Source organism: Cupressus sempervirens, chromosome 1 (genome assembly GCF_028749045.1).
Source record: "Cupressus sempervirens isolate cs-2001-9-10 chromosome 1, ASM2874904v1, whole genome shotgun sequence".
NCBI lineage: Eukaryota > Viridiplantae > Streptophyta > Pinopsida > Cupressales > Cupressaceae > Cupressus > Cupressus sempervirens.
This window is the reverse complement of record NC_143118.1, coordinates 303399262-303423380: the sequence shown is the minus strand read 5'-3', so window position 1 is coordinate 303423380 and position 24119 is coordinate 303399262. Positions and strand designations below refer to the sequence as shown.

The 24119-nt window shown below is 37.9% G+C and overlaps 1 protein-coding gene across 4 annotated transcripts in view; it reads left to right on the top strand.

Moving 5' to 3' along the window:
- LOC149577317 (uncharacterized) overlaps positions 1-24119 on the top strand; it is a 96179-nt gene that overhangs the window by 53825 nt on the left and 18235 nt on the right. For 2 of the 4 annotated variants that reach the window (XM_089823420.1, XM_089823413.1), the window contains 2 exons: positions 9103-9247; positions 9471-9494. In XM_089823420.1, the coding sequence (XP_089679546.1) occupies positions 9103-9247; positions 9471-9494 (169 nt within the window). The remainder of the gene's footprint in view (positions 1-9102; positions 9248-9470; positions 9495-24119) is intronic. The other 2 variants (XM_089823423.1, XM_089823416.1) reach the window with 1 other exon arrangement.

Sequence of the window (24119 nt, the reverse complement as noted above, 5' to 3'; positions counted from 1 at the left end):
ATCTTGAAACATCTTGTTGTCATACAGTTAACTAGGGATTATTATCCATCACGGGAAAAAGGCATCGTCACACATTGTAGATGGCTTAATATTTTGCCTAATCTTTATAGTCCCATATTTGAGCCATAAGCATATTGGAAGAGATATGCTTGGGAGATAAAAAATGAACATATTAGAGGCAAAATTGGATCGAGTCTCCAATCCTTTAGATATAATAAAATCTACTGTTTGGTCATGGATGATAATAAGTTCATGGCTTCCCCTCTCCCAGAATGGAGTCTTATTTGGGAACACTTTAGAGATCCAGACATTCCTCCAGTACTAGCTGATCCAGTTGCATTTTGTCTCATTCGACTTGCTGATGCAGATAATATTCCCTATGATGATGACACATTTGAGTTCATTACAAATCTTGCAAAAATGGATCGTCACGATGAGCCAAAGCCAAAAGTTACATCACCTACTCCTCCAGTTGCAATCCTATCTACTGTTGTTCTTGATGATACTTGCATGGATTCATGTGATTTAGTGCAACGGGACATTCCTTGTCTTCTAGTTACAACTCCTTGGCTTCTTGACAAACATTGCAGATTTATTTATGGAATCCTACATTGAGTACTTGGGAGACTACATTGATGATATACATCTTCTCTTTGTTGAGGATGATCCTTCTTTAGTTGTTGCAAGAGAACACTCTGACCCTCATGATTCTCCACTTGATCTTTCAAGTTTGACATGATTGTGGCTACTTTCTTACAACATTTGGAGGAGGTCTCTTTCACCTCAAAGAAGACATTTTAGTCTTTTGAAATTGGTATTCATGAGTCTCAAACTTTACTTAAGATGTCATATTGCATGGTTGATCATACTCATGTGTTGGAGATTCCTAGTCAGGTTCCTGAGACATCATTCCTTTTGAGTGTTTTTCCTATTGATTGGGGAGGATTCTTTGATACACCTATGACACCATTTCTTCGTAAAGGGCAGAACATAATTGAGTTTTCTTTGCTCAACTTCTACATTGATCTAGGAGCATATATCATGGGTGTAGATTCTACATTTAGGGGAGGCTACTTTGCTTCTCTTCCACCTTCCTCTTTTGAGGAGACATCTTGGTCTGTGGAGTTTAAATCAAATTCTTACATGGAGCAGCTACTATTGGTACCTTGTTTATCATCTTCTTCTTTTGGGCTTTATCGTGATTGGTTTGTGGCATCTTCATTGTTTAAGGACATGGCAACACATCTACATCCTTTAGAGACTTCCCACTTCATATGGATTCCCCTTCCATCTTCCTATCTACAATGGGAAGCCTTCTTGTATTTGTACATGGCGTACCTTCTTCTTAAGGAAAGAGATTGTAATATCCCCACTAATTAGGATACAATTACATGGCAAAATCAATGTTAGAACTTATAAAATAATCAGTTATATATTTCTATTCTACCCTCTATTCTAACCCCCAACCTTGAAAACGTCTCCATATCGGGATTGATAATCCTCTCAAGGCCCCTTAGGCCCTTGGTTACTTCTTCGTCTTCTATGAAGTGCTCTCTTCAAGGTTCTTCCTAGGATAGATATTCTCTATCTAAGGCCCTTATCACATATGCATATGTTAACATGTACGGATTATCCTGGCCTTATAACCATGTTAAGATCACTCTCTTCCTATTGGGACTCTCTTGATCTCAAATTAATAAGATCACTCTTTTCCCAATAGACTCTTTTGATCTTAATAAATAATCATTTTACCTTGCATATAAATAAGAATTAAAATAAACATTTATGCTTCCATAATAGAACATCATACTTTAGATACCTTGCCTTGGAAAGTTACTCACAAATTAATATTTTCATATTCCTTAGTAATTGAAATTCCCTTATACCTTCAATATGTGCTAAATCATTTAATCGGTGGGTACGGTTTCCTATAACCTTGAATTCCACTCAATCTTTGTTTGCTCCAAATAAGCTTTAATCAGCGTCGATTTAATCTACTTGCAGGGCCTGACTTCTAACTTGGATGTTTTGTCACTACAATGTACTGTTTCAAATCTTCTTCTCTTCCCTCCTTTTCGATGATCTTGAGTTTCCCATTCTACGCCATTAAATATGTATTTGGGGGTCCTCACAATTGATGCAACTCATGGTACCCCCTACTATTTGCTCAACCCGTGATTTACTAGTCTGTAAGTTAGTTGATTGCCTTTATTAATGTTGGTGTTCAGTCCCTTTAATCATGTGGTAAATCTCCAATCGGCGATAATAATGGAAAAGTGACATTATTATTATAAAGTGAGGTTATATGAGAGATATCAACTTTTGATGTTATGAATGATATTATTTTAGCATACAAGTAAAATTTAATCCTTCATAGGAATAACTTGATGTATAAATTTGATTTAATGAATAATTATTTGCATAGCTTTGATAATGAGATCATATTAGTCTACTTAATACGTGATTTAATGAAGATTCATTGCAGAAATGTTGTTTGTAGGCATTGGACCATCTTTTGTCTTCAAACACTCGCCATTCTCACAGGATATTATTCACTATGGGGGGGTTTCATTTCTCTTTGTTTCCTTTCTATGGAGGGATTGTTCATTGTATATGGATGATGTATGTCATAATAGGGGTGTCTTGATTACTCCATCCTTTCATGCATCTTGCTTTATTTTTTCATCTCTCTTTTTGGGGGAGGGGTTTTCCCATGAGGTTTTCCCTCTTGCTCTGCTTTGTGAGAGATTGCATTACATATCTTTTTCTTTTGCATTTTGTACATGGGCACCTAACACGGTCTAGTAGCCAGGACCCATCTTGCATTATTATCTACCTTTTGTGAGCTTAAGTGCATTCCCCTAAGTTGTACCTAAGGGGGGGTGTTGGTGTAAACAAGTATTTACTATTTACACTTAAGTTTACTTAGGATAATGCATTTTCATATAAGTTTACTCTTGGTGGACATGTGCTTAGTTGTAATACTTATCTCTTGCATCACTCTTAGTCATCTTGATTGCCTTTATATACAAGGCACTTCTATCTGCAATCCATTATCATTTGATCATTATTAAGATTCACATTTTATCTTCTCTCATCTCTCTTGTGCTATCTCTTGTGCTTCTAGATCTTGGCGTTGCTTTATTGTTTGAGGCAAATTCTTATACTCTTGTTGAGAGAGAGTCTCAGCCTCAATCAAGGTTTTTAATTTTTGTTAATGTGTTCTTCTTTGTGGGATAAGTACAAAGTGAAATTGCTTGTTCCATCCTCTGCGAGTAGGCATGGTGGAAATGCATTCTTTTTTGTGAGAAGTTTGAGGCGAAAGCCCTTGTTCCACCCTCTGCCTGTAGGCATGGTAGATCCATCTTCTGCAAGTAGGCATGGTGGAAGTCATGTATATGACTCCAAGACTTTATTTTTATGCTTTTGTGGTTCACCCTCTAGGAGTATCTATGGTTGGAACTTTTTGCACATGTCATGGGATGGCAAGTTGAAGATCTCTCTCTTGCCAAGAGGTAGTGTTGAAGTGAATAGCTGCAAGACATATCATTTTACATGAATTTGTCTACTCAAGGTTCTTAGTATATGTTGGTGTTTTTTTTTCCATGAAAGAAGACATTCTTTATGGGTCGTTTGTTTCCAGTCCTTTGTTTTTGATATTTGTTTATTGTTATGGCACAGATCTTCTGTTAGGAGCTACCGGGTTAAAGGATTTAGAAACTCTTTCTGTGAGTCACCTGGTTAGAGGATTTAATCTTCAGACCTTTCAGGATCCTGCATGCCTAGTTAGTGTCAAATTTGAACCAGAAATAACTAAAATACGATAATTTAAAAAAAAAATTCAGGGAACAAGAAGAACACGATATCTTATCCTGGGAAACAACCTAGCCCACAAAAACTGATAAAGCCTTTATGCAGATTTAGTGTCAAATACAAAGCTTGCTCGTAGGCTTTTAAACTTAGCCACAAAATATGTAAAGATCGTACTATGACCAAACCAAACTTTAATCCATCATATGGACCACACTTTATTTCTCTTTTAGAAGATATGTGCTAACAATAAACAATATTGTTTGTCTGCTTTAATTGGCAATCACTTGTCCAAAAACACCAAAACATAGTTTTTTAAAACTACAACAGCTCAATAAATAAAACGACTACTTATGTTTGACAAACAAATGTTATTATGCCAATATTGTTTTCCAGAGTCTTGCCAACTTCTTATGTTGACGAAGAAGTGCCAATAGCATTTTCCAGTCTACCATACATGTACCCATCAAAGTATGTGACTCCTTCCAAATATGAAATGTTGTTTCTTTAAAAAAAAGATTGTACATGTCAATTATATTGTGCCTCTATTGACTACCTGATGACGCTATAATCGCTCCTACTTCTTTCATTTTGATCTACGTTCCAAACAGACAACTTCAAATCGCAATTGAACTTTGGAAATAATTGTTGATTATTTCCAAAGTTTAATTGGAAATAATTCACTGCTTCTTTGCAGTCAATACTTCATATTTTTTTTTGTCATACATTTATAATCTTTCATCACTGAATATAAGACACACTGCCTTCAAATAAACAATTTCATCTGTATATGGATGAAGTTGCTACCTTCCGCCATACAAGATGAATTAATCAATCTGCTGGGTTAACGATATCCACTTCAGTTTAGTGTTTGCAAACAATGATATCACCTCGACACGAAAAATATAATATTGGCTACAGAATAATGTTCCCACCTTACGCTCACAGACCTGACATTATTGGATAGAGTGTTAAAGATCCCGGATGAAAACATTGTTGAACGCAGTCCATGCAGACACAATACAGTCAAATCTCATACTCTTCTGTTAATACGAACTCTCGTGAATATCACATTTCCCTTCAAGGAAACAATAGTTCTCGGATAAATGAAGGCTCCATACACGCAGAGGCTGCCAGATTCAGATCATTATCACTGTATACCTATCCCATTGTTAGGTTCCATACAAACCGCTTCAGCATTGTGGAGCCCCATGTCGTGCTGCATTAGATTGCGGACTTTGATCTTCCTCACCGTAATAAGAAGAAAACATGACAATCTTCATCGGGCATCTCTGCAGCTCACCAGCAATGTGCAAGCCCCTTCCTGCTCCGATACCATGTTGGTGGTTTTTTGTTTTTATTCAATTGGGTACAGAGAGATGAAGTTTTCACTCTTCCTATATATTTATTAGTGGCGCCCCTTCACCAAGGGTCACCACTCTTCACATGTGGCCCTATTATTAATTATATTATTCATATAATATAATAATTATACAATATAATTATATTATCACATAATAATATAATTGTGTCATCATAATAATAATATAATAATTGTATATTATAATTATATTATCACACCTAATATCATTATTTTATCTCACAATAATATAAATATAATCACACCTTCTTGATATCTATGTCGGCTTGTGGATTCTAACCATAGCTACAATGAAATCAACATGATATTGGTATACCCATCCATGATTATGGAGCATCCATCCCTTATCCATGTACAATGTCCCTCCATCAAAATGCTCACCTTGGACTACTCTCTGTCAAGAAGGGTGATGTGCAACTTAGTTTCTCTAGGTGTAACAAATGAGGGACCAACAATTAGACATCTTTGAACATTTGTTTCTCTCTGCCTTCTCTCCTCTACTAGAAGTGGCACCCTATCCCATATGAGAAGCATCGTTCATAAATTTTGTAGTGATTGACACAATAGACTTCAAATTCATCATTGACTTGAGTCCCTTTCCTTAATGCTTCCCACTGCTCCGTATGCAATCTAGTTGTCTCAATTCTAGTTGCTTCAATTTTCTCAACTTGTGTTATTTTTTTGTTACCTTTCACACCTATCCACAAATTATGGCAATAGACTCTGGTATAGTTGCCCCTATAATGTTTGTGGCACAAATGGCACTCCCATTTTCTTCTATCCCTTGAATTTTTTTTTAATCTTTATCAACTCATTTAACAAATTGTATAAGAGGTTTTCTGGAGTTGAATGGCCCGTTTGTATAGGGTTTGAGGAGTTGGGAAGGACAGTCGAATGGTTTTGAGTGTGCTGCCCCTGCTACACTCACATTCCCTGAAGATCCCTCAATGGCTGCCATACTTCTAGGTCTAGTTTGAGATCTTTCTTCCATTTCAACTCTAACATCCTTATTATCAATACTGCCACCACTCCTGCTGCTTCTTATGATTTTACTTTTATCAGAATTCAAAGAGAGTTGCAAGTTCAAAAACAAAACCCACAATGCCCTTCATATGTGTTGAAAAAAGCTGCAAAAATATCTTGAAAAAATCTAAAACAAATTGCAAAAACAAATTGAAAATGAAAAACTTACCTCTAGTGAAGTAGATTGTGGCCAAAACATCCTCTTTCAACTACTGCACTTCTTGACCGAATGCTCCTTTTCACAGCCTTTGGAAATGTAAAATGATGCCTCTTACGTCTACTTTGTTCTTTTATGCTTAGGTTGGGGTTTCAGATTTTTAAATGGTCTTTTATTGACATTGTGGGGCCAGCTAGGAGGAAAAAGGAATAAAAAAGTGTGTACTTCTTAGTTTTGATATGCACAAAAGTGGCTGGGCTGTAGGGGATGGCCCATTGTCTTTGAGTTGGTCAGGGGATGCCTAGCTGTCCCTGACCATCTTGGGGACATTTGGCCATTCCCTACGGTCCAATCACATTTGTCATGCATTAGAATATTTCCCAACCAACATCAAGAAGGGTATGCTCCAGGGGACATCCTAAATCTGTCCCCGTGTTCCCGTATCATCCTCTGGACAGGTGCAAGGGTAAAGCCTTTGGGGACACATTCTTGTGGAGCACAAAATAGTAATTCTAATTATATTAATTTTCTTCTACATTCTTTTGCAATATATATCAAACTAACTGTAATTTTCATTGAAAATAATATTTTTGAAGTGCTTGGCAAACCATTTAACATGACTAGCGATGCTGGAACGGCAGGAAATACATAAAGGACAGACTAAAACACACAGGTTACAAAGGGCATAGTTAGTGTTTTTTAACAGTTGTCCTTATATATCATGAGATTTGGTTTTCTGGATAGCCACAGTGGCATGAATGCTCTCCAGGCCCACGTGAAACGCTTTAGATTCAGAGCAATAAACCAGTGAGGCCACAATGAACTAGTGGGGGTTTTGAACCTTGGTGGGCACAACAACCACACCACCACTTATGCAACACATAGAGGATGAACCCCTTCAAATAATTTATTCGCTATTTTATTTGCAATAATTGCTCTTGAAATGATTTAATATTAAATACTTGTAAATTACTTCTTAATTATAAATTTAAGTGATACTAATTGCCCTGAAAATAATTTAATACCAATTTTTAAAAAATTACTTTGCAATGTAAATTTATTAAATGCATACTGCCTTTGTAAATAATTTAATAGTAAAAACCTTGAAATTACTTCTGAATTATAAATTTGGGTGACACAAACTGAAATCAGTTGAAAATTTGAAATGCATAGCTACCATATACCACATGTGCTATGGTAGTGCTGCTTATGACTTCTGGTTCATTGGCAATCAATTAATAATTCAGACCACATTTCAGATGAAATAGTAGTCTTCAATTGAGTTAGATGATTCACAAGTTTGTCAAATAGTTTGTTGAAGCTAAGAATTATAGAAATTCTACTATTTCTCTGATTAGAGTGATCTTAAAACTTCAGTTTTGAAAGTCGCAACAACAGTAAACGATATCCAAATTAAAACACATAGATAACCCTTGAGCTTTTACTTGAACTTTTACCTGGGAACCTCCAAATGGAGCAAAAATTTAAAAGCATGTGGTAGCAGTCAAATAGTTTGTCTACCTGAATATATCTGTTGAAATCAAGTTGAAAGAGTGAAATAAAACAATATGAATACAGTTGTTCTATGCTTATTGTCCAGCTTCACCTGTACAATAATTGAGTTCTCGTCGTGCGGATTGCTTACTATCTGATGCTCCAACCTCTGAGCCTCAGCAATATCACTCATGACCTTAAAAAACATGCTGGAAGGCTCCTTAAATGGTTTGGAACGTCAAAAGACTCAATTCTTTGTTCCTATGTCATGGTGAAACCATTTCTTTTCAGCAGGTTGAAACCATGAGGTTTGAAGATTGCCATTTACCAAGATGAAGTGCCGTGGTGGTTTGGAGACTTTCACATGTTTGAATGACAGGCTTGATTGTGGCAAAACATGAGCACTTACACATTTCTAAATTTCTGAAAACACTAAATTTCAATTATTGTTCTAGAAAACTTCTGGGATCCTTGTTCAATCATAGAGGAAGCAATATTTAACACAGATCAATCTACACATAAAATAGATACTAAGGATTAAAAAATAGAATAGGGTTATATTCAAATTTGGAATGCCTACCTACAATCTAAAGAATTGTATTTCCTATTACATAATGTAATTGCTGAAGTCCCACTCAAGCTGATTGCAATTTAAAGGCATGAATATTTAATTCTAGCCTGATCTACCATAAACAACATAAACACATGTATGAGTAATCAATACAGGCTTATCAGTTAAAAACAATGTGAGGACACGGATCAGGCTTATCAGGTAAACATTTTGTCATTAATATGTTTCCCGACTTTCATAGCTATCTCAGACTGTTACTTATGTGACTTTTTAGGGACATGTAATATTGGCTCCGAGAATTAATGCATGTATGATATGCCAACATTTGTTTGTAGGCATATGTCTATATATGTAACACAACTGCTTTGGATGAATTTTTGCTTTTAATTTATAACAGTACATTCAGTCTTTTTCATCCTACTCTTCTTGTAGAGTATTACATTTTGTATATCACAAACTTTTATTGGTTGGAACTGCTGACATGCTATCTGCCTATGCTTGTTATATATTATCTTAGTTATTAAGTACATTAGTGTTTTCTTCAATTTATGTCCAATCTATAATAATATATCTTTTAAATTCTGCATTATATTTCTTTTATGACATTTTCAATACAAGCTCATTTGATTGACTGTTACTTTCCTGAATGTTTATGCTGTCATGCAGAACCAGGTTCTGCACAAAATTCCACTTGCATTGAATGTCTTAAAGGACCACGTCGAAAATATAAGAGGAGCGGTTATGATTTGTTATCCTATGGGTCTGCCAAGTTATGACCCAGTACAACAACTTCTGGTTGGTACTTTCAGAGGTGAGAATTGACTCAGAATTTCCATGTTTGGCATCAGGAACAAGGATAAAAGGGGATCCTTTTATCAAATTGTTTGCAGTTGAGTCTTAACCAGAAATAACGACAGAAGCAACCTTCATTTTTTTGTGTCAATGTCTCTCGAGTTTAATAGCTTGAAAAGCTTTGTGATAACTTATCTATAAAATTATAGGACACAACACTGAACTTGTTTTTTATGTTGCAGAGGAGAATGCATGCTTGATTGGAGGTTAGTGAAATAAGCAAGACCTGATCCTGACTTCCAAGCAATTTATCTTATCACAAGCATCATACTAGATTTTAGACAAAACAAATGGAATAACTAAGTATCAAACCATCACCCTACAAAATGGTGGAAAATTCCTTATCAAATGTATGGTTCTACTTCTCAACCTACCAGGAAGGAAATTTCAGATTTAATCTTAAGAGTGTGAAACTAGTGCAATCAATGCCTTTATTATAGGAAACAACAGTCTATAGCTTTTTGTCTCTATTGGGTTTTTGGAGTGGTCTCACTAGTGGCTTTGTTCCAGGAGATTGTAGTGCATTACCTTTTGGAAGTTTGTGGTTCTTGGAATCCCCTACATAAGTGCTATCATTTGAGAAGGATGTGTATTGATATGGCGTCACTTATTCTCTAGAGTCTCTCTGGCTAAATTCTAATTCAAAGTTAGATGAGATGAAAAAGTGCCTGGGGCAAACACAGGGAAATGGGGTAGTGACAAATCTGAAGGACCCCGCACACACGTATAATATTTGAGAAAACACAGATAGGGAAATGGGGATATGACAATTCTGAAGGACCATGTGTGGGTGTAGATATGATGTATCCATATGTGTATGTATGCATGCGTATATATATTTATGTATATATGTGTGTATAACTATGAATAATACATGTACATACATATATATATATATGTGTGTGTGTGTGTGTGTGCGTGCGTGTGTGTGTGTGTGTAAAAATAATCTCCATATCCATATATAGTTGCCTCATCTCATTTTAATATGTATATGCACATTTCTAAAATGAAATAACAGTAAATATGGAAAAACAAAATACGATAACATTGTTGTACACCCATTTTGGAGATATTATTACAAAAAAAGAATGAAAGATATTACAAATTGATAAGTTTGAAATGGAGAAATCTATTTCAATAAATCAACCAGATTAGCATAGGAAGATAGTCATAAAATGAGCTCTGTCATGCATTGGGTTACGTTATCTTACAATCGCACAACTTTCAAACTAATGAATTCAGGTGCTATGTTTTAGAGAGCTATGGATGTCATGCTCTGCCAGAGAACAATCAGGGAACAAGGTGCATTGCAGGCACAGCTACTTTTTTTTTGAATGACAATTCATCATTATCTACAAGGATAACATGAATACACTATCATGACACATGATACAGTCCTGAAACATTAGCATATGGCAAACCAGTGGATGCATTGTCAACATGAACATCACTTATCCAATGAGCTAAGTCTAGTGATCCCAAGGGTCGTATGGATGCCATCAGACGACCACACGAAAACAACCACGAGAATGTTAAAATGAAGTTCATGTGTCTCTTGACTTGTCTAGAACCCCCATGACCCATCTGACAACTCAAGTGGTCTTGACACCTCATGGAGATGTCTAGGCAAGATCTAGTTCCATAGTATTGAACAACTGGCACACTAAATGAGTTCAAACAACGAAGGAAAATATGCCAAGATAATTAGGTACCCATAGTACAAACCCATAATTGAATGGCACAAGTGGGACTGCATTTTGTTGTAAATGTGCAATTTCTTAGAGGTGAAAGCATGGAAACAAATCTTATATGTGCAGGAAGCAAAATCCTTGAAAGCAGGGAATTCTTGCCCATATGTGTAAGATGCAGAGTTCATATGTGCTGTTCTGCAATGAACGTGTAGGAAATAAGGGTGTATATGTAGGAATACAATGTACATGCACAAAAACACATAAGTCTTAGGAAAACAAGGCTTAGAGGTTAAGACACTTAGTTTTGGTCCCCACGAGGTCATATCACAATCCAAAAGGTATAGATAACATCCAATAAGATTATGAGAATTTCGTACAAGAGTGAAACATCATAATTACATCCTTTTAACACATATATCTAGGCTATACACCATGGATCAAAACAACATATGGGAATCAACACGGATCATAAGTCTTTGTTATCAAGTACATGTATGCCATTCAAGTGTGCAACATTGTCCAATTACAAGAGCAATGCTTAATTTTTGAAATCAACATAATGGTACAACACAAAGAGTCAATGCAAGGATACAACATCGAATGGTTTTATGAAGTCCCAAGGAAAGGAGTATACCATATACATCAATCAGACATCAACATTAATCAAGAACAATATAAATGAATAGACTCTACATACTAATCATGATGGCATCATTATACCATTGTATGGGATACAAAATCATCTCATTAGTGTACATTTATCTTGATTTCACATAAGTACATGAATACATCAAAGTAGTAACATAATTGTAACGAACTGTTTGAAGCCCAATCATTATGTAACTAGTGCTCATGCAGATTCCACAGTTTCTTCTACCTTATCTATTGTTGTGATAAAACAAAAGGAATGTGAAGTGATGCATTTACATATGTTGAGATGTTGTCGGAATTTGTAAGAGTTTTGTGAATAATAGAGAATGCCCTACTCGAAGAGTGGGATGTAGTCCAGTTCTTTGGATGAACCACTATAAATTTGTCTTTCTATCTTGCATATTTTTGATTTATTTTGTTTTCTACGTTTCTTTTTAACTCAACAATTTAATATTATAGAGAAATAACACCAATTTGCAAGAACAAAAAATGACTTCTTATCATCTTCAAAAGTATGGAATTACAGATTTCAAAAATACGTACAAAGCAACATGGGCATTTTCCCTTACAATATTCTATAAGCCAGAGGCACGAACCACCACCCAGAATTGCTCTAGACAACTCTACGGGCCTTTCTTATATAGGGAATTTTCCATTGCTCCAGGAAGGTTCTAGAATTTAGTCCTAACCCTTGAGGCTGACCAACCCAAAAATTGTTTTATTTTTCATATTTATTACATTAGGGTCGGCTCAAAACAATTACAAATTATAATATTAGGTAGCCTAACTTCCGGAGGCCATAACTTTTTAATTGTAGCTCCAATTGGCTATTATAGCCACTTTTCAGAAATGGCAACTTGTAAACTACAACACTTTGATGGTGCAAGCACTGTTAGCCAAGGTTCGACCTTGTTTTAGAGCCTCTAAGGCCTTCAAAATTGAGCTCAAAGTTTTTTTACCAAAAATCCTCAATAGCTTCACAAGTATAGATGGTATGACAATGAAACTCAACCGGCAGGTTGATGTGTCTATAAGATGAACCTCCTGTTAGAATCTGATAAGATTAATAACCCAGAAAACTAGTGCAAAGAGTAAATATCTAAACTATGAATGCAAATGATACAAAATCAAAATAGCATCATAGAGTTAGTCTCCAAGAGAGTAATGCAAATGCTGGAAGCAAAATAGCATTAAGAGGATGCAAAAATAAGAGATACAAATACAAGCCAGGTAGCATGCTTATATAGGCTAGGAAGAGGGAGGAGGTGGCAACACCAACCAATGAGGAGCAACCATCTATCGGACTAAAGATAACAAAGTATCTTCCCAAGATAGCTAATTGATGCTCACATGTAGGAAGGTGACACCTCACAACCATTCACCTAATAAGACATGCTTTATTAACCTAAGCGAGATTATTAAAAGTGTAGGAAAAACCTAGCAAAATAAGAAAAATAAAAAACTACACTAACACCCCCCCATAAGCGAAGCTTAGGTGGATGTAGAAATGGGTCCCGGCAAGTCAAGCCTGATGAGGTACCCATGTACATAAAATTCCCCCAAAAGAGAGAGAAAAGAGACTCCCCAAAGAAAATTAGGACTCCAAGTGAGAGGAAGAGGCCCCCCCAAAAGATGAAGCATCCCACACCCCTAGCAAAGCTTGCAAATTTTGTTCGGTAGATCCACTTACATCGAACAAGTTTTCTTCCCTTAGGAAAACGGACAACATCCCAAGTGTGGTTCCTCATCAAGGAACTATACTCTTCCTGCATAGCTATATCCCACTTAGAAATACTAGAAGCCTCATGAAAGGATTGTGGATTTGAGGCAGTAGCAATGAAGATATGTAGAGCATCCTTGAATTGTGAACGAGTCTGCTTGGTGTCTGATGGATCCCCAACCCAATCACCTGCAAACTGCAAGGTCTGTCTAGCCCAAAGTGGACCAGAAGATGGAGAATCTAGAGGAGAATCATCAACCTGTAAATGATGACTAGGAGAGGAAGGAGGTGAGTCCTCTGAATCACTCTCTGCATCAAAAGTGGAGGTAGAGGACTGCTCAAGTGAATCTGACCCATCAGAAGATCTATCATGTATTCCAAGTGACTCCAATGTCAAAGTAGAAGGCAACCTTGTGACCATGCTCTGCTGGTTAAGCTGATGCAAGTAGTGGAAGTTAAGATGGCCAAACCGCTCATGCCATAATCTGCTCACATCATTAAAGTGAGTGAGTGAAACAGTCAAAGGAGGATCAGGAACAAAGTGAGAAAACATATAGAGTCGTGACTAATGATCTGGTCTCCCAACTGCAATTGTAGAATCATTGTGCAACTCACATAACTCCACTGAACTAGGAGTGAACTCAACCCACTTGCCTAAACTTGTGTGAGTGATCTGGTGTACCGATTGGAGATTAGTTGACAATGAGGGTACATAAGGAACATCATGGAATGTACCATCCCCCACATCAACAGACCCTCTCCCACACACCTCAACAAGAGTGTTATCTCCCATCAAAATAGAAGGCATAGTACATGGCTCCAAGGATGCAAGTTCTTCCTTAGATGAAGCCATTTGGTTTGAAGCACCCGAATCAAGAACCCAAGTGGATGGTGAGGAAGCAACTGCAAAAAGGGCCTTGTCCTTTCCTTTCCCTGTGCTGTTTTCTTTTTCCTTGTTAGACCCTTCATTAGAACTTTGTTTGATAGACTCAGGAACACTGATATTATTCTTCTCAAGAATGTATGTCAAGTGATCAAGTTGTTTCTGCAAACATTTATGTTCATCATGATCAGGTCTTTTACAATAAGCACATTTGACCTTTTCTTTCTTAGTCTTATCGCCCTTGGAAGATGGTGTATCAATAGTTGCTTTTGAAGAAACCGGCATCTGATCCTTCTTCTCCTCGCTATTCTTTTGTTTCTTGTCCTTACTATTGTTGTTACTACTTTGTCCTTGTTGTTCTTTTGTGCCTTGGTTGGCAGCCAAGGCATGTGACTTAGAGGACTTAAGAATGCCCATCTGGATTAGCTTGTCCTGTTCTTGAGTGAGATTGACAGCAAAATCATCTAAAGATGGCATGGTGAATTGAGTACCAAGTGCACCCTTAGTAGCATAGAAGGTAGAGACAAACACAGAATATTCTGAACTTAGCTTAGAGAGAATACTAAGAATCAGTTGTTCATCTTTCTTTTCAATTCCACATTGTTTTAACTGCAGCCTTAGTGATTTCAATTTGGTGAAGAAATTTTGGATTGTGTTGAAATTGCCTGGACTCAAACTTATTAATTCATTTTCCAACATATGACCCCTCATTGAATCTTGTGTGCCAAATAGTGTTTCTAGCTTTGTCCATACTTCATTTGGTGTATCCAAAGACTCAATGTGAAATAGCAAGTCAGGAGAAACAGACAAACACAATGTTCCAAATGCCTCATCACATTTGTTAAACCACTTAGGCTTATCTTCATCTTTAGTAGGTTCAGTTTCAAGTCCCATAGTTATCCTATTTAATCTAGCTTTCCTTAAGTGAATTTTCATGCGTGATTTCCACTCAAAATAATTGTATGGAGTTAGGACGGGCATATTTGTTTGATCCATGATGAAGAAATGCAGAGAAGAAATGCTAGAAAGAAGAGAACCCAGCCACGACAATGCCCCCCCCTTTTTACTCAATCAAAGAACCCCCCTCCAAAGAAATATGATTTGGCACTTTATTCTAGTGCGTTTACAACTACCATTAGAAAGAAATACTTAGTGGTCTTGATTTTAATGCATTACAAACCCTCATGAAGAGCATATGCTAGAAGTGAAACTTGGGCACAATAATCAAGGAAACAAATAGCATCACTGTGATCTACTCGAAAAATCATGCACTTTCAAAAAAAGAATTGCTTCGATACGAGGTCGTATGAGAAAGTTATGATCCTTCGAAGTTTTCAAAATGAGAATTGTGCACAGTCATGACTGAGAATCTGCAATTTTTGAAGAATTCATGCATGAAAATAAAAAAACAACTCCACTAGTGGATAGAGCACAAAAAAATAGCCAAGTTCATAACAAGAATCATCAAAATCGGAGTTCGTATGAGCAAGAAGGAGACATTTGAAAACTGCGTTCAAATCTGCGACTGCCAATGGAGAGGGGTATGGCTGTAGCTTTGCATGCTCGATTCTGCAAAATATACAGCTTGCATGCAAAATCTAAAAGATACCCAGATGGTTTTTCAGGGTTGCGAACAAAACCCAGAAAGCGTTTTTCTTGCTGATGTACAGAAGATGTTGCTGTAGTGTAAATCAGACGCCTTTAACAGTAAAAAACGGCTCCAAAAATCAAAAAATGACCCCAGCAACCAGAATATGACATGCAAATGCTGGATCAGCTTCCTAAGTCCATCAATGGCATGCTGAAACCTGCAATACTGATTGAAAACTCCAAATATGCAAGTTGGTTGTCAGATTTGAGATTGAAACCCTAGAGAAAAATCGTTTTTGTCAAAACTTTTCTGATTCTCAGGATCATCCAAAGATGCAAGAGAAGAGCATACTTCGCTTTTCAAAAAACTACAATAAAGTTTATTAGCCCCCCCCGAATCTCTCAAATAAGGAAACTAAAATCTACTCTTGCACATAGAAAAGCTCTGATACCATGTTAGAATCTGATAAGATTAATAACCCAGAAAACTAGTGCAAAGAGTAAATATCTAAACTATGAATGCAAATGATACAAAATCAAAATAGCATCATAGAGTTAGTCTCCAAGAGAGTAATGCAAATGCTGGAAGCAAAATAGCATTAAGAGGATGCAAAAATAAGAGATACAAATACAAGCCAGGTAGCATGCTTATATAGGCTAGGAAGAGGGAGGAGGTGGCAACACCAACCAATGAGGAGCAACCATCTATCGGACTAAAGATAGCAAAGTATCTTCCCAAGATAGCTAATTGATGCTCACATGTAGGAAGGTGACACCTCACAACCATTCACCTAATAAGACATGCTTTATTAACCTAAGCGAGATTATTAAAAGTGTAGGAAAAACTTAGCAAAATAAGAAAAATAAAAAACTACACTAACACCTCCACCTATGAAATCAGAAGATTTTGAGCTCGTATGACCAACTTTTTAAAATAGTAAGTTTCTGCAAATAGTAACTCTGCACTGAAACAACCCCTCATTGAAAAGACAAAACAAAAATACTTTTGGGTGATGCAAGATTTCCCTTACACCTAGGATGCTCCTACATTAGGTTTTCACTCGTTTGGATATTGCTCATGCAGTGGGAGTTGTGAGCAGTTTTATGAGTAATCTGGGAAAAGCTCATTGACAAGCAGTTCAATGGACTCTTCGGTATTTGAAAGGTACCTCGACTCATGTTTTACGTTTTACAAGTAAGGCTACTCAACTTTGTGGTTACTCTGATTCTGATATGGTTGGGGATTTAGACAAGAGGAGATCTACTATAGGCTATGTACTTACTTTTGTCAAGGCAGCGATCACCTGGGCTTCTCAGAAGCAACAAGCCGTTGCTCTTTCTTCTATTGAGGCTGAATAAGTTGCTCTCATTGAGGGAGCTAAAGAGTTGATATGGCTATAACGATTGTTTGGAGAGTTGGGATATAAGCAAATCCAATTTCACTATGTTTTGTCACAGTAGGAGTGCCATTCATTTGGCTAAAAATCAGCTTTCCATAGTTGCATGAAACATATAGAGACTAGATATTGTTTCATTCGTCATGCTCTTAAAGAAGGCAAATTACAGTTAGAGAAGATTGATACTAAAGTTAATCCAGCAAGTATATTAGCGAGGGTAGTATTGTTGTCGGTAAATTCCATATTGTAGCCGACGGCTAGAATAGTATTCGAAAGGGCGTGTGACGGTTGAGTCACCCTTTTGGGAAAGTATATGTACACCGTCTGGAAGGGACTTTGGAACATCATCAGAATCATTGTAATGAGCATAATCATATTGTAAGCATTGAAGTGCATATTGCGTATATGAATAAAGTATCTGTTTTGTGTTATATCTTGCTATACTACATGCGATAAGTATCCTTTTCCTGTACGGTAAACATTTGGTGCTGTTGCCAGTTGAACTTGGAATGAAGGAAGTGTTATGAAGATTAATGCCGAATTTGCTTAACAAGGATAGGAATAAGATAAAAGATAATGATGAAATACGCACAACACAGGAAGTTTTAACTTTAGCACAACAGGCAGAGTGCAAACAGAAGCTTCAGTAGATTGCCAGTGGACACCGAGGGGGTGGAGGGGCACAAATGGAGGGAGTGCATTCACCTAGCAGATCGAGGAGTGCCAAGGAATTGCTAGAAGAGACTCGACAATGATTAAATTTGGTGGAAGAGACAAGGGAGGAGTTCCTTTACTTGTATATGCTAAGGGTAGAGAATCTAGACGGAAGGGAAGTAACTCGCATTGCTTGAAGTGCCGAAGGAGCATGAGCATGGAGTGAACTCTTCATTCCCGATACACTTGACGAACGGATACAGGGAGAGAATCAAACTTCGCTTGAGGAAGATCTTTTTTCACCAGGTAATGTGGTTGTTGGAAGTAGGATGGTTGTCCAAAGCAGAGCGGTTGTGCAGAACAACCCAGGTGCTCAAAACAGTGCGATACACAGGAGGTACCTCAGAATCAGAAGAAAGTAGTAATGGCAGGACCAAAGGGTAAGTTGCCAAAGTTTAATGGTGATGGGACAACAAATCCTATCAGAAACTGCAAGATGTGTGAAACAATATGGATGACAAATGGTGTAATGGACGAGGATGATTGGGTTCGACAGTTTCCAGCAACCCTGTGGGGTGTGGCAATTGAGTGGTTTGTAGATGCAGATCCTCAAAAATTGACTACATGGGCATAAGTCAGAAAGGAGTTCATAGCAGAGTTTCGATTGCTACGGGACGATAACAAATGTTTTAGCATAAATATACAACACAAAGCAAGGAAAGAACGAAACAATCCGTGCCTATGCAAGACGACTAAAAGAGTTGGTGGGGAAGATGGGGAGCCAACCGGTTGACGAATTAAAGAAATGATGGTTTTTTGAGGGGCTACAGTCGGCTTTGAAGAAAAAAATGAAGTAGCATCGTATGCAAATGTGTATAATCGGGCGATGGATCTGGAGAGTGAACAAAAAACAAGCAAGAAGAAGAAGCACAAATTGTCGGACTTAGATGATTTGTCGTCCAAAAGTAGCAACAGTGATGAAGAATCAAGCAAGAAAGTTTGAGCATTGCAGAAGGACATGCTACGGATGATGAAAGAATTTAAAAATCTGAAAAAGAATCCTGATTCATTGAAGGGGGAATTGTGGTGTATGGGCTGTAAGGAGGAAGGCCACACAAAGGGCTCTTGCCTGAAAAAATAATTCTGTGATATTTGCCAGGTTGCGGGTTATTCCATAAAGGAATGCTCATTTAATATGAAGTCAAAATGACACCGAAAAGTGTTATTGACGCAGGAAGTGTCTGTCAGAACAAACACAGGAAGTGTCTGTCAGAACAAACACGAATAACGACGCAACCTCAAGAGGATATTGCAACAATAATCGGCGCGAAAGGGATGGTAATAATAATAAAAATAATAACAATGGAGGACGGAGTCGGATACAGTACGACTTGAGTGGACGACCGATGATACAATGTTGTGCGTGCAACCTCTAGGGGCACTTTTCCAGAGATTGTACCACGAAGGAGACGTTGTAGCTGTTATGTAGATGGTGTGGTCCAAGAGACCACGGAGATTCGAAATGCTCGAAGCAAGGGGTGAACTTCTTAAGCATCGAAGCATGTAATGAGAAGACACTAGCCATTACGCATGAGCAAGCTAAGAAGGAAAAGTACCCTCATGTAGAGGAAGAAAAGAAGAGGTTGCAGCAAGCATGAATGGAGTTGAAAAAATAGATGGAAACGGGAAAGTTGCAAGTAAAAGACACTACCGATACCTCGAAGAGGAACCTGGCTAAACAAACTGTGATAAGGCAGGTAATGCAAATAGAAGTTCATATAAAATTAAATGACCTTACAACGACTTAGTTATGGACAACGATTTTGAATATGACACCACTTCCGAACGCAACGGAGGAAACAAGAAAGGATGATAGTGGAACGACTACAGAACACCCAATGCTACTAGCACTGATGACAGGAAGACATCTGATAGTAGTAGAGATGGTTATCCTGGGAACTGTACTTACAGACACAATCATGGACGAAGGGTCAGGCATAAATGTGTTACCAGAGGATATATGGAAAAAGTTGGGACAACCTACGTTGTGGCCACCTACATTTCAGTTACTCATGTGGATCAACATGGAATCAAGCTGTTGGGAACCTTGATGACGTAGCCAGTAACTATCAAAAGACAACCATTTCTGTTAGATTTCGTGGTCATTCTGCTAAAAAAAAGGGTATGATGCTATCCTTGGACGGGGTTGGTTGGTACAAGCAAAAGTGAAACATGATTGGAAATGAAATACCCTGTCCATGGAATGCAAAGGCCAAAGATTTGTAATTGACTTGCACACATAGATGATAGGTGAGGAGGCAGTGTCGTTAGATTCTGAAGGCGAAGGTGGAGGGGACAATGAAAGAAAGAAGAGAATGGAACATGATGAAGAGAGAGTATTGAGATTGGAAGGGGGGTCTAACAATGACGACCTAGACTTAGTGAATGGCCTACTCCATTGGTAGATGGAGGACTATGAGCTCTTTCTGAGCTGCAATATGTTAAGGGTCGACAAAGGTAAGAAAAGAGAGGAAAATGAATGTCTGAAGGAATATAGAGAAGTGAAAGAAGGTAAGGTGGTTACGACTGAAGCTGAAGGAAAGAACATACCGTATGGCCAGTACAAGAGGAAGAACATACTGTACGAACCCAGAAAAAGGGAAGATTCCATCGCACAATACACGATGAATGGACCATGCAGAAAGAAAAGGTTACAATGCACCATGGATTTAGTAGAAAGGTACCGACAACAAGGAAAACACATCGTACGGTTTGCACAGGAAACAAAGAGGAAGGGCTTAATAAAAACTTCAGTAATACGGAGTGAAGGTTCTAGAATCATGAATACAGTTATTGATGGCAAGGAGTGGCGGTCGATAGAATTCATGGTACTGAGTTTAAGGATCGCGATCGAGAACAGACTGGGAGACATGGAAAGTCTGAGAGAGAGGTTGTACGATTTAAATAAACTGGATGAGCGACGACAATAGGCACAATGGGCCACAAAAGTTTCACAAAACAGGTAAAAGGTATGGCATGACAAGCATTTGAAATTGAATAAATTTCAACTGGGCCAGTTAGTTTTAAAGTATAATGGGCGGAACGAGATCAGACAAGGAAAGTTCAAAGTGGTTGGCGATAATGGAGCAATCAAATTATGGATGCTCGACGGGAAGGAAGTGCTTGATGCAGTGGATGGATCGGAGTTGAAAATCTATCATGAACGTAATAATGCGCCTCCGTGGACGAACAACTGAGAGAGTATAAATAATAAATATTAATGTATATATATGTAAAATAAAGTGTAAAATAAAATATTAAATTTTTTTAGAAGTAAGTTGTAGAAAAGAGATAAATATTAATATGTGTAATGAGGAAATATGGATTCAGAGTGTACGGCCCTGAGGACATTTAAAGAGCACAGTGGATGATAGGAGAAGACACGTTGAAATACCGTACGATGTGGGCAGGGAAAACACTGCAAAAGATACCGTGATATCGTACGACCTTCTGTACGGAAAGAAGGGAAGTGAAGGGCCAAAAGAGAAACTACTGTACGACGTACAGAGGAGCAATGCAAGGTGTCAAGTACGGCCGTATGACCCAAAGTGAAATCCATTTTGAGCGTCACTGTACGACAAAGTAGTACAGGAGTGGAAGCAGATACACCGTATGGCTATCAGATAGAAATTGGAAACGTACAACCATCAACTGGAAGATAACGTCACCGTACAGACATCACTAGAATGAAATGCATATAGTATGGTCATCCAGTGCAAGGGATACTGTACGGGAGTACGAACTTGGAGAACATATTAAGAAGAACGGATATCATACGACCCTAAAGTGTCACGAGCCACCAAACGAAACTGTACGACTGTATGACAATAGGAAATCGCATAGAGGAGACTAACACAGACACTGTGCGGCTATAAGAGGAAGAATGATCTCATACAGACAGAGAAGACATTGTACGACAGTGGGGTATGGGTATGATGCCAACCGTACGACATAGTCATAGTCAGCTATAAACCAAAGAAGTCTGAGATCACCATATAGACTCACTTGAAGGGAAGGAGATTGTAGTACACTGGTAAACACAGAAGAAGGGTGATAGAACTTTCTAGAAAAAACAAAAAACAAAAAAAATGATAATAAATCAAAAATGTTCATAATGAATAATGTATGGTACCGAAGGGAAAGACATAAACAGGTAGTGAAGAAAACATAAGCGGTTGGCAGAAAGAGTATGGGATTGGAAGAAAATCACAAAAATGGTGTTCCATGGACTTTTGTGTGGGTTTGAGGGTGCTAATTTGGTCTTGGCTCGGGGGTGTTGTCCCTTGACCCCGCTGGGGGCATTGCCCCCTAGATCCCCAGTCAATTAAGTTATCGATCATGGGAAGAGTGACCAGTTGATGAGACTTGGAGCTGCTACAGGCACAGAGTGCCTGTTTGCCAGAGGTGGAGAGAGCACTAGAGCATGCCTTTCGAGAGGGGTGCTACAGTTTGAGGCAATCGGAGTAGGTTTTGGATGTGAAGCTGTCTTGGTGGATGCATAGAGAGCTCGAGAGGAGTTGACCATCTAGCTGGAGGTAGTGGAGTGACACTTGGCTTCGCGTACCTAGGTGTTGGAAGTAGAGAAGGCGGCACGGGTGGCTATCAAGGTTAGATAGGCTAAGGTGACAGTATTATGTTAGCGAAGGCTACAAATGCAACGTGTTTTGGAGACCAGTTTGGTGTAGGCACAGGAGGAATGTGAATGTGATGTGAAGGAAAAAGATCTATCTTGTTATAGTTAGTCATAGTTAATGTATTCCATTTTGTTAATCTGTCTCAATACTTTTGTAATTGTCGTCCGGAGATGACTTTTTTTTTTCAGGGATGATGTTGTCAGTAAATTCTATATTGTAGCCGACGGGTAGAATAGTATCCGAAAAGGCGCATGACAGTTGAGTCACCCCTTCGGGAAAGTATATGTACACCGTCCGGGAGGGACTTTGGAACATCATCAGAATCATTGTAATGAGCATAATCATATTGTAAGCATTGAAGTGCATATTGCGTATATGAATAAAGTATCTGTTTTGTGTTATATCTTGCTATACTACATGCGATAAGTATCTTTTCACCCTGTACAGTAAACAAGTATCTCAGGAGAAGTTTGAATTCTGTAGAGCTTCTCTCGACATTGTCATGACATAGCCGTAAGCTTCCAAGTGAGGGATATCTCTATCTAGCTCTTCTCGTAGTATTGGTTGGACTTAAAGTGGGAGATTGTAATGGTTTTGACTGTCTGAAGCCCAATAATTATGTAATTGGTGATCCTCTCTTAAGAGCCACTTCCAAACTTGGCTAAACATCCACCCATGGTATATGCAAGACACACAATGAGATCTTCCAACAATAAGCAATTGTGGCACATTGCCAACATGTCCTTTGGCAATAAAGAATAGATTCCATCCATGCAAAGTGACCAATGGAGTACCAATGAAGAACATAACCATAACTATGTACACTCCAAGGTAATCTCATCAAAATTCTCAAGTGCCATGCAAAGCAATCGCAAGGTTATAACCAATCACAAAGTCATAACAACATGGAACCATGCTCTCACCGCAAAGAATCACATAGGGTAATAGATTGCCCATCAGGGTATGCATAAACCTTTCAAGGTTTTAATATATAAAGATCCAACCCAACACAATACTAGTCTGAACTAATCCAAGCCTAAAATAACATGAGTAGTGGTGTCTATGACTCTAATCATCTAGAAAATTCTCCCGCAATATGATCATAGCGGCAAAGAAGGAATGAGAGTTATTCAGAATTTAAATTCAGAGTTTTACAACATATTCCAACAAACGTCCCATCATATATTTCAACTCTTTCACTGTTTTCTCATTACATTAAGACTTACGCTATCAAATATATAGAGATCACACACACTCCCAAAGTTTGAACAACAGTACTGATGTTTTATGCAAACAATGGACATACAAGAAAATAGATATTGGAACTTGGCATATCTGTGAGTGGATTGGTTGTTTGCATGCCCTTGGGTTGGGTCGGTTAAGTGCCTCAGAGCTCTTGCTGCCATTAATAACCAAGCCACGGGATTGCTGTATCAGACCTGCTCCTTATCGAGTGTGACTCTTGTTGTCAGATGGTCGAGCTCTCCTATGTTTCCCACGGCTGTGACTAATACCAGCATAACAACGTCCCCCTATATGTCACCTGTATCA